Raw genomic sequence first — 11,672 nt, 5'->3', positions numbered from 1 at the left:
TCCACCGGCTGGAGTAATACATCATGTCCGGCGCACAGTCTTTACGGAAGGTGCTATTGGTTGGAGAGGGTTGTGGAGGCGTGTCCTTGTCATTAGTGGGAGGGTGTACCGTAGTCCAGTGCGGGGAGAGGAGGAGATGGCAGCTGTACTGGAGGAGAATGGTTGCAGCCCCCCTCCTGGGGTGAGTACAGGGCCACAACTGCCACTGAGGAGGGGGTCCCAGGAATACAGGATTTCCGATACAGGGACTGAGAGGAGGGGGGTGTCCTATACAGGGACTGGGAGGAGGGGAGTCCCCAGAGACCGGGGTGTCCTATACAGGGATTGGGAGGAGGGGGCTCTCCAGAGACCGGGGTGCCCCACACAGGGACTGGGAGGAGGGGGCTCCCCAGAGGCCGGGGTGTCCTATACAGGGACTGGGAGGAGGGGGCTCCCCAGAGGCCAGGATATTATATAGAGGTGGTCTGGGAGGAGGGGGGTGTACACTAGCAGAGATGACTGTGTTGTCCTTGTGTGTGGTCAGGACTCGGATGTGGAGCCCGGGGACAACGCCCGCCATAAGCTGGAGTCTCTTCTGAACAGAAATATGCGGATTGAGATGACAGATGGCCGTTCCCTGATTGGCTGCTTCCTCTGCACTGACCGGGACTGTAACGTCATCCTCGGTTCAGCCCAGGAATTCCTTCGTCCATCAGGTGAGACCCCATCGGACATTTAACACCTTCAGCTGTAACTGCAGTCCTTGCTTAACCGCCGAGGAGGACTCGCTGGGCATGTGTGCCCATGGGGCACCGATCTCTGCTCCGGGGGTGTGCTCTGTCCCTAGGACACAGAGGCTCACCAATCGCGGTAAAGAGCCGAAGGCGTAGAGGGGACATCTACATTGATCATCAGTGCAACCCCATCAATAGCAAATATCTGTGCCCATCAATGACACATATCAGTGCCCATTAGTAATGCCTATCAGTGCCCATCACTGCCACCAGCATTTCTGCATGTCAGTGCTGCTTATCAGTGATGTCTGTCAATGCCCATCAGTGCAGTCTCAGTACCGCCCATCAGTGCAGTCTCAATACCGCCTATCAGTGCTCATCAATGATGTCTTTCAGTACCCATTAATGTCGCCAATCAGTGCAGCCTCATCAGAAGAAAAATTGCTGATTTACAAAATTTTATAACAGAAACTATTTTTTTTTTTTCAAAATGTTGTCTTATTTTAGTTTGTTTAGCAAATAATAAACTCCTCCCCCCCCCTTCCCCAGTGGTGATTAAATGCCACCAAAAGAAATCTTCATCAGTCTAAAAAAAAAAAAGATACAAATTCCATATTGTCGCGGTCGCCCGATCGCCACCCTCAACATGCGACAATCGCACGACCGCGACCAACAATACGTCACGCCCGCGGCGTCAGACCCCAGACCTTCTCCCCAAACTTGTGACCGAAGGACCAGGCGATCTAAAACCGCGATGTGACGTGCGTAACAATGCCACACTCAGCTGCACCCTGCACAACGATTATCCAGCTAATGGAACGCAATCGACGCACCGGCAGCCTGAATGCGCTTGTTACTGGGTCGGGTTAATTACGCAACTAACCCTCTACTGCCACCACCCCTTTTTTGTACAGAGAAAAGGGAAACTCGCTATCAAATATACACTGTAATGGTTGAAAAGTCGCCTGTCCAATACGGTCACCGCAGGCCGATTGGGCAGAGGATTAAACAAACACAGTAGCGTCTCTTTAAAAGGCAGGAATTCGTGAATTACAAGTAAGCGCTTGGAAACAGTTTAACACTTTCATAAAGAAAGATTTATTACTAAAAGAGTCAAACAGGTGCAATAAAATATTTACAAAGAAAATGTAACTAAGATATATATTTATATATAAAAAGAAAACCGCACAGCAAAGAGATAACAGGGAGAAGTTAAAAGGTTAAGTTACTTGCCATGTTAAGCCTTGAGGTAGCAGATCCAAGTTGCAGAGCGGAGGGTCTTTGATCTGCTGTTACGATGTTAAAATTGGGAGATGTGTTTAGCTTAGCTTTTTAGGCCTGTTAGCCTGAGTTTTTAAAAGTCCCCCAGCAGGGGGGGGGGGGGGTGGCTCTGAGTAACTGACCAATACGCTGTTTAGGGAGGGGTCAGTCGGGCGACCTCTGAATTAGAACCAACATCTGTCATAATCCATGATATGAAACATAGGGGAAAACCAGATCTGTTGAAAATGTTATCTTGTTTGTGCTTCTGGGGAATGCCTTGAACTCTTGAGAAGGTTCTGCCATCCTTCCCCGAGGTGTGAAATCACACAGGTCCCTTGGACAGAGAGTCTGCTGTCTCTATGGGGGGGGGCTTTGTAGCTCTGAGCCCCCTGCTGCTCCAGCCTGCCAGCAACTTTTAACACTTACACATCTGTCCCTGTGCATCTCAGGAAGGGAGCGGGTAGGGAATAAAGGATTGAGGAATACTTCTAATAAAAAAAGGGGAACTCCGCATCCAACTCTGATGAGCAAGTTTGCTACACATATGGGTACAGTGTTGCATGACCGCGCAATTGTCATTCAAAGTGTGAGAGCGCTGAAAGCTGATCTGGGCAGGAAGGGGGTGAAAGTGCCCGGTAGGCAAGGGGTTAAAGCCCAACTCCGGACAGAAAAAACTATCCTTGAATTCCCCCTGCAAGGAGCTAAAGTGCAACTTCAGTCAGAAAATGAGGTCCTGGTAGCTCACTCCAGGCCGGCCCCTTTTGCAGGTATAGATATTAAAAAAAAATTTAAAAAAAAATGATACTAATGCAGGCCATAGACTGGTCAAAAACCGGACGTTTTTTTAAAAAAAAGAAAAATCGGTCGTTTGATCGGCCGACGTTACCACCAACGGTAAAAAAAATCGGCTGATTTTCGTCCCGTCTATGACCAGCATTTAACCCCATAATTACTTCTGTCCCTTGCAGAGACAGGAGAGCAATACAGAAGAAGAAGAATTCCAGTCCGCTATTATACTTTAGATGAAAAGTCTTGCGGTTGCAACAATGTATCCATTTGTATCCATTTCGGATACAGATGGTTTTATTTGGATACAAATGGATACATTGTTGCAACCGCAAGACTTTTCATATAAAATATAATAGCGGACTGGAATTCTTTTTCTTCTTCTTTTTCTTCTTGCAGGTCACGGCTCATGCGCAGATTTTTTATCGGTAAAACGATTGGCCGATTTGCCCATCATTGCCAGGAAAATCGGGCGATCGTCAAATTGGCCGCGAATTTTCCAACATGACCGATAAAAAAAAAATGTGCAAAAAGCCCAAAAAATGGCCGACCTATTAACGGTAAGAAATTTTTTTTTTTTTTTTTTTTTTTTTTTCCCGTCCGAAAAATCGGCCAATTTTTGGCCTGTCTATGGCCGGCATAAGTGCCTATACTGTTTAAATCCAGTAATCCACGGTCTCACCCTGCTCTGCACATGCTCAGTTCAGTTTGGTAGAGGCCAATCTGCTGACAGGCTAAAGATTTACTGCTGCTCAGGGGCTCTGGGCTTTAGGAAAATGGTGGCCCCCTGCAGGAAGAAACAGGAACAATGCTGGAGGCAATTCACAGCACACACCTATATTGGCAGCATGATTATTAGTGTGTTCCTTGCTAAAGAACATTATTTTTTATCTAGTTATGGGTAAAGTTCCACTTTAAATGCCTTTTATTTATTTTTTTTCCTAGAGGTAGAAAAACACGGCGGATACTTTCTGTATTGTTCATTTCCAGTGGTGTGACCGGCCCCCCAAGCCACCTCTCTAGGGTGCTCTGGCCACGGTCACACATCTGCCTCCACCACGTACAATACTAGGTTGTGTGTGATGACATGAGGGACTACCAAGAGCTGTAGAGAGAGAGAAGAGGGCACCGGAGCCATCCAGAGCAGGAGTAGGAGACCTAAGCTATCCTCTTCAGCCACCCCTAGACTTACAGTGTTCCTAAACCCACAACAGTACAATCAGTCTGTAGATGCAGTAAAGCATGCTTGTTATACTCACTGTTGAACCTAAGGGGTTAATCCTCTGCATTGTGTAAAAAGGCTGTTTGATCCTGTCTTCTCTGATCCTCCCCTTCTACTGTCCCCAATCCATCTGCTGATAGAACAAAACACTAGGAGTCACTCTGCACATGCTCAGTTTGGTGTGTGTGGCTACAGCGTTTTCTTTTTCCTTTTGGGAGGGTGCATGTGATCAGCACAGAGCCAATCAGCACTGTCTAGACAGAGGGTTAGGGGTCATGCAGCCTCATAGGACACTCAGGGAAGAATGAAAACTCCTCCTCCTACAAGCTTTAACCAGTGCTCAGCTGGACACTGATAGAAGTCACAAGACTGCTATATACTGCTGATGAGAAAAGGTATTTAGCAGTTTATTTACTAAAATAATTGCATTTTCATGTTCTGTGTACTGTGGGAGAGCAGATATAGTGAATGTGGGGTCCGGGGAGGGCGGATATAGTGAATGCAGGGTCCGGGGAGAGCGGATATAGTGAATGCAGGGTCCGGGGAGAGCGGATATAGTGAATGCAGGGTCCGGGGAGATCAGATATAGTGAATGCAGGGTCCGGGGAGACCATATATAGTGAATGCAGGGTCCGGGGCGGGCGGATATAGTGAATGCAGGGTCCGGGGAGACCAGATATAGTGAATGCAGGGTCCGGGGAGACCGGATATAGTGAATGCAGGGTCCGGGGAGAGCGGATATAGTGAATGCAGGGTCCGGGGAGAGCGGATATAGTGAATGCAGGGTCCGGGGAGAGCGGATATAGTGAATGCAGGGTCCGGGGAGAGCGGATATAGTGAATGCAGGGTCCGGGGAGAGCGGATATAGTGAATGCAGGGTCAGGGGAGAGCGGATATAGTGAATGCAGGGTCAGGGGAGAGCGGATATAGTGAATGCAGGGTCCGGGGAGAGCGGATATAGTGAATGCAGGGTCCAGGGAGACCAGATATAGTGAATGCAGGGTCCGGGGAGACCGGATATAGTGAATGCAGGGTCCGGGGAGACCGGATATAGTGAATGCAAGGTCCGGGGAGAGCGGATATAGTGAATGCAGGGTCCAGGGAGACCATATATAGTGAATGCAGGGTCCGGGGAGAGCGGATATAGTGAATGCAGGGTCCGGGGAGAGCGGATATAGTGAATGCAGGGTCCGGGGAGAGCGGATATAGTGAATGCAGGGTCCGGGGAGAGCGGATATAGTGAATGCGGGGTCCGGGGAGAGCGGATATAGTGAATGCAGGGTCCGGGGAGAGCGGATATAGTGAATGCGGGGTCCGGGGAGAGCGGATATAGTGAATGCGGGGTCCGGGGAGAGCGGATATAGTGAATGCAGGGTTTAGTAACACTTTGACAAGCCTGTGTGAAATTCATCATGCGCCCCCCTAGGGTAGGGACACTCAGACTGAGTCTTATAGAAGTCGGTGATTCCATAGTAGACATGGGTATTGAAGAAGTGTAAAGAGGGATGTGAAGATTATAAAGGACACCACTTGTTTCCCTTTTTTTTTTTCTTCTTCAGCCATGCAGCTGAGGTCAGTCCAGCAAAGGCATCGATCGACTGCTGTGACACTGCCTGACCTACAACCTGCCCCTGGCTGGGGTTGAAAGCCACAAATACAGGCGATAAATATTGTGTAATGGGTAACCATTGTACTGCACCTGGTACCTGTTTTAGCCACTAAGCAGCATAGCTTCATAGAGAAGAACTGGGAGGCAGTTGTCTAACTTTAGAGCCACTATAACTTTGACCTATTAAACATGGGAAAGTAGTGCCACCTACTGGCATGAAGTAAGTAAATACTAAATCAGACCTCCAGGCTCCTGGAAAGAAAACACTGCTCGAAAAAATTAAAGGAAGACTTTGTAATCAGAGTATAGCATCAAGTCACTGAATCTCCTGGAATATTGATCTGGTCAGGTAAGTAGCAGAGGGGGTTGTTAATCAGTTTCACCTGCTTTGGTGGTAATGAAATTAACAACAGATGCACTAGATGGGCAACAATGAGACAACCCCCAAAACAGGAATGGTTCTACAGGTGGAGGCCACTGACATTTTCCCTAGTCATCTTTTCTGACTGTTTTTTACTAGTTTTGCATTTGGCTAGGGTCAGTGTCACTACTGGTAGTATGAGGCCATACCTGGACCCTACAGAGGTCGCACAGGCAGTCCAACTCCTCCAGGATGGCACATCAGTACATGCCATTGCCAGAAGGTTTTCTGTGTCTCCCAGCACAGTCTCAAGAGCATGGAGGAGATTCCAGGAGACAGGCAGTTATTCTAGGAGAGCTGGACAGTGCCGTAGAAGGTCCTTAACCCATCAGCAGGACCGGTATCTGCTCCTTTGTGCAAGGAGGAACAGGATGAGCACTGCCAGAGCCCTACAAAATGACCTCCAGCAGGCCACTGGTGTGAATGTCTCTGACCAATCAGAAACAGACTTCATGGGGGTGGCCTGAGGGCCCGACGTCCTCTAGTGGGCCCTGTGGTCACTGCCTGGCACCATAGAGCTCAATTGGCATTTGCCATTGAACACCAGAATTGGCAGGTCCACCACTAGCACCCTGTGCTTTTCACAGATGAGAGCAGGTTCCCCCTGAGCACATGTGACAGACGGGAAAGGGTCTGGAGAAGCCGTGGAGAACATTCTGCTGCCTGTAACATGGTTCAGTATGACCATTTTGGTGGTGGATCAGTGATGGTCTGGGGAGGCATATCCAAGGAGGAACGCACAGACCTCTACAGGCTAGACAATGGCACCCTGACTGCCATTAGGTATCGGGATGAAATCCTTGGACCCATTATCGGACCCTACACTGGTGCAGTGGGTCCTGGGTTCCTCCTGGTGCAGTGGGTCTTGGGTTCCTCCTGGTGCAGTGGGTCCTGGGCTCCTCCTGGTGCCCGACAATGCCCGGCCTCGTGAGTATGCAGGCAGTTCCTGGAGGATGAAGGAATTGATACCATTGAATGGCCCCCATGCTCCCCTGACCTAAATCCAATAGAATGCCTCTGGGATATCATGTTTCGGTCCATCCAATGCTGCCAGGTTGCACCTCAGACTGTCCAGGAGCTCAGTGATGTCCTGGTCCAGATCTGGGAGGAAATCCCCCAGGACACCATCCGTCCTCTCATTAGGAGCCTCCCCCCGACATTGTCAGGCATGCATACAAGCACGTGGGGGCCACACAGACTACTGAGGACCATTCTAAGTTGCTGCAATGACATTTCACCAATATGGACTCGCCTGCTGCATCATTTTATCACTTTGATTTTCGGGGTGTCTTTGAATTCAGTCCTCTGTAGGTCGATCATTTCCATCAAATGATGGGGCATCCTTACGTTCCCAACACTCTCTTTCTGGCTTGCGCGGCGATGTGACTTGTGTATCGCAATCAACGGTATCATATATAGGCACTTTAACATTTATACGTGCGTATATGTGGGGCCTCAATATTTTTGGGGTGGGATGGTATGTGCTTGGGTATATCTTTAATTTTTTACAATTTAAAAAAAAAAAAAAATGATTTTTTTTTTTTTTTTTGGTGACAGGTTCTCTTTGAAACATTCAGGGTCTAAAAGACCCTGAATGTCTCCCCTGTGCTCCACTGAATGTAATGCAGTGCACATCGCACCGCATTACATTCTTTCCCGGGGATTGCATTGCAATCTCTCAACGCCGGGTCCCGGAAGTGACCTCATAACGTCACTTCCGGGTCAGGACAAGAAGAGAGTACATGTCCGCTCTTCTCCCTCCCCTCTAGCCGACGGTGAGCCGGGCCCACAGGTGGGCAAGCGGAGCCCAGGAGACCTCCCAGGGAGTGGGGAAGAGGCTGGCACTGTATGGAAACAATCAGGCGGCAGCACTGCCGCGGAATGCTTCCACCTGCCCGGCACCTGGAACTACGTGTCTCGGGCGTTAGGAATCAAACATATCTGATGTGTATGTATGAATGTAGGTTGGGACCTTAGAATGTACGCCCCTTGAGGGTTAGGGACCTTAGATTGTACACCCCTTGAGGGTTAGGGACCTTAGATTGTACACCCCTTGAGGGTTAGGGACCTTAGATTGTACACCCCTTGAGGGTTAGGGACCTTAGATTGTACGCCCCTTGAGGGTTAGGGACTGGTGTGAAAAATAAATAAATGTAGTTGTTCTGCAGCTTAGAACCCACAATAGCCAGTTATTCTCTGTGTGCAAAGACCGGATCAGTGCCGCTGCTTTTATCTGCAGTAAGTGACTGGTTGCCTTCCCCTAGCCCAGTTTAGTTATCTATAGGTAGGGCTACTGTGACTACCACTGCTCTGCATGCTTTCATCATTCTCCATTGCTAGAATGTGCTCATAGGGTCCACCCTTACCCCACCAATACCCCCTTCACTGAAAGTATGTCTAGGCGATACACAGGGGTGTACACTGCTGAGAGAATTGCCCATATACCTGGCTCTAAACACTCCCAGGAACCACCCGCGTAATAGCTACTCGTGGTATATGTAATTGGTAGGTGCCTGCCTATGTCACCAGGGTGAGACCTAGGGCCCCTCCCATGCCCGCAGTCATTGAATAACAAAGTAAAGGGCAGTTGATAACATCAGAATAAAAAGATACAACATAGAAATTAATTATTGTTAAAGGTATTTTTTTTTCCTCCTTACCTAAAGTGTCGTAAAAGCCTGTCGTTCCATGAGAACGTTGCTGAAGCTATGGACAGAGCTGATTGAGTCGTTGGAGTGACTCCTCTGGTACAGATTTTATATAGATGCTTCAGTGAGACAAGGGCAGCCTGAATGGGAGCTGCTTTTGCTGTGCTGCCCTTTTAGATAACCCATAGTGCTCTAGGAATCCTTTGTCATACATAACATTTTTATTGTAAAACAGACATAATATATAACCTGTTTTTTTTGTTTGTTTTTTTGTGTTCCACTAAAACCCTGTCTCTGCCTTTCAGACACTTTTCCTGTCCGAGAGCCTCGTGTCCTGGGTCTGGCCATGGTCCCCGGACATCACATTGTGTCCATACAAGTGGAGCTGGAGAGTGTCACCTCCCCTCAGTACCTGTGAGCAGCGGAGTGGACCGGACGTCGTGTGTTCCTGTGTGCGTCCGCTGTCTGTCCTGCCCCCATCCTCCAGATCTGTGTGTGTAATGCTGTGTACATTTTTCTATAATGCCAGAAATAAATTATTTTTACTGCCTCCTCTTCTCTTTATTCACGCTTGTTCAATACAGGGAAGACTCCACCTTGAGGACCTTCTCCTGGTTGCCAATAATCCAGTGGCTTCAATACTTTCTGAGGAACCGGCCTCCATTGAGACCGCAGATCTGACATCCATTTGAATCTTTAATTGATGCGCTTGTTCCAGGTCAGGAACTCAGAAAATATTATGGTCAGGGGGCTAGTGTCTTTAGGAGGAGGTCAGCAACATTCTCTGCATTAGTGCACGAGTGGACAAATGTAACCATCTGAGCTCCGGAAGGTTGACCAGGCCATTTTTTTGCTATTCATCACTGTGATACTTTAACTAATAACTGTGCGGTCATGCAACACTGTACCCAAATTTAATTTATATCTTTTTTTCACACAAAGAAAGCTTTCTTTTGGTGGTATTTGAACACCACTATTTTTTTTTTTTTTTTTTTAATTTTTCATTATAAAACAAAAAAAAACTTGGGGGAAAAAAAAATTTTTTACTTCTCTGTTATAAAACATATCCAATAAAATCAAGCTTTTTCATGAATTTAGGACAAAATGTATTCTGCTACATGTGTTTGGTAAAAGCAAAAATCCCGATACGTGTAAATGAATTGGTTTGTGTGAAAGTTCGAGTCTACAAGCTATGGTACATACAGTTAGGTCCATATATATATTTGGACACAGGCACAATTTTTTTCGTTTTTTTTCAGGTAATGACCAAAACATATTCAAGCTCTAGTTCTATAATGGATATGGGCTGAAAGTGCGCACTCTCAGGTTTAATTTGAGGGTATGTACATCCACCTTGGAGGAAGGGTTTAGGAATTACAGCTCTTAAGAGTAGCCATCCGCCCCTTTCAAGGGACCAAAAGTAATTGGACAATTGCATCAAAAGCTGTTTCAAGGCCAGGTGTGGGCTACTCTTTTGTTATTTCTTTATCATTTGCATTTGGAATCCATTTTTTATCGATCTATTATCTTATTATCTAAAATTGTGCCTGTGTCTTAACCACTTGAGCTCCAGAGGATTTACCCCCCTTAATGACCAGGCCTGTTTTTGCTACTCGGCGCTGCACTAATTCAACTGATAATTGCGCGGTCATGCAATGCTGCACCCAAACAAAATTTACGTCCTTTTTTTCACACAAATAGAGCTTTCTTTTGGTGGTATTTGATCACCTGTGCGCTTTTTATTTTTCACGCTATAAACAAAAAAAGGCCAAAAATTTTGAAGAAAAACAATATTTTTTACTTTCAGCTATAAAAAATATATAGTAAACTCAAAGTTAGTTATAAATTTAGGCCAAAATGTATTCTGCTCCATGTTTTTGGTAAAAAAAATCCCAATAAGTGTATATTGATTGCTTTGTGTGGAAGTTATAGCGTCTACAAACTATGGTATAAATACTGCAATTTACGCCATTTTTCTGCTATACAGCGCTGCGCTAGTTTAATGGACAATTGCGCGGTCATGCAATACGGTACATAAATGAAATTTACATCCTTTTTTTTCCCCACAAATTCAGCTTTCTTTCGGTGGTATTTGATCGCCTGTGCGGTTTTTATTTTTTGCGCTATAAAAAAAAAGGCTGACAATTTTGAGGAAAAAAAAACAATATTTTGGACTTTTTGCTATAAAACATGTCCAGTAAAAAAAAAATGCAAAAATCAAATTTAGTCATAAATTTCTGCCAAAATGCATTCTGAGACATGTCTTTGCTAAAAAAAAAAACCCAATACGTGTAAATTAATTGGTTTACGTGAAAGTTATAGCGTTTACAAATGGCGGGAAAGATACTAGAATTTTTAATTTTTATTTATACTAATAATGGTGCCGATCAGCGACATATGGCGGCAATCAGCGACATATGACGGCGACCAGCGACTTATGGCGGGACTGCGGGACTGAGGCGGACATTTTGACACTGGGGGGGAGCTGACTTGGGGTCACTGACATCCCCAGTGACACCAATACAGTGATCAGTGAAAAAAAACCACTGAAACTGTATTAATGTCACTGGGGAGGAAGGGGTTAACATTTTTAGTGTTCACTGTGTGAGGGGAGTGTTTTACTAAGGGGACAGGGGTGTGTGCTGGACGGGGGAGGGAGGGGGGAGCTGATCTAGGGAGAGAAACTGTATTCTCCCTCTGCAGCTTGGCGCCGAACTGTCACAGAGCAGGCTGTGTGTAAACAATGCAGCCCTGCTCTGTTTCAGTGTTTACCGCTCATCGCGGGAAAACGGCCGGTAAAAACTGGCCGTGACCCGGCGGCGGGGACCCGCTGCTGACACCCGTGGGACAGGTAGGGCGGGCGCGTGCCTCGCGCGCGCCCCCTGCCTGTTTTGTAGGCACACGTTTTAAAACGTGCTTTTGCCTACGAGCGCCGCCCTGCCACCGTTTATATGCGGTGGCTGGGCGGCATGTGGTTAATATATATGGACCTAACTGTATATTTGAAAAT

General features: G+C 46.8%; 1 protein-coding gene across 1 annotated transcript; it reads left to right on the top strand.

Moving 5' to 3' along the window:
- Positions 1 to 57: 57 nt before the first annotated feature.
- NAA38 (N-alpha-acetyltransferase 38, NatC auxiliary subunit) lies at positions 58 to 9,212 on the top strand. The gene is made up of 3 exons (XM_089694040.1): positions 58 to 181; positions 524 to 695; positions 8,968 to 9,212. Exons 1-3 carry the CDS (start codon positions 137 to 139, stop codon positions 9,078 to 9,080), a joined length of 330 nt encoding a protein of 109 aa, XP_089550166.1. The 5' UTR covers positions 58 to 136; the 3' UTR covers positions 9,081 to 9,212.
- Positions 9,213 to 11,672: the final 2,460 nt, after the last annotated feature.

The sequence above is a fragment of the Staurois parvus genome, unplaced genomic scaffold, assembly GCF_062004578.1.
Source record: "Staurois parvus isolate SC_StPar_1 unplaced genomic scaffold, SC_StPar_1.0 ptg000647l, whole genome shotgun sequence".
In the NCBI taxonomy this organism is placed as follows: Eukaryota; Metazoa; Chordata; class Amphibia; order Anura; family Ranidae; genus Staurois; species Staurois parvus.
Note: the sequence above shows the minus strand (reverse complement) of the source record. Positions and strands in the feature narration are given on the sequence as shown.

Excerpts from the sequence above, each read along its gene's own strand:
- NAA38 (XM_089694040.1), top strand. The coding sequence starts at position 137 with ATGGCAGCTGTACTGGAGGAGAATGGTTGCAGCCCCCCTCCTGGG. Across the intron at positions 182-523 it reads GTTGCAGCCCCCCTCCTGGG|GACTCGGATGTGGAGCCCGG; the intron begins GTGAGTACAGGG and ends GTGTGTGGTCAG. Across the intron at positions 696-8,967 it reads GGAATTCCTTCGTCCATCAG|ACACTTTTCCTGTCCGAGAG; the intron begins GTGAGACCCCAT and ends TCTGCCTTTCAG.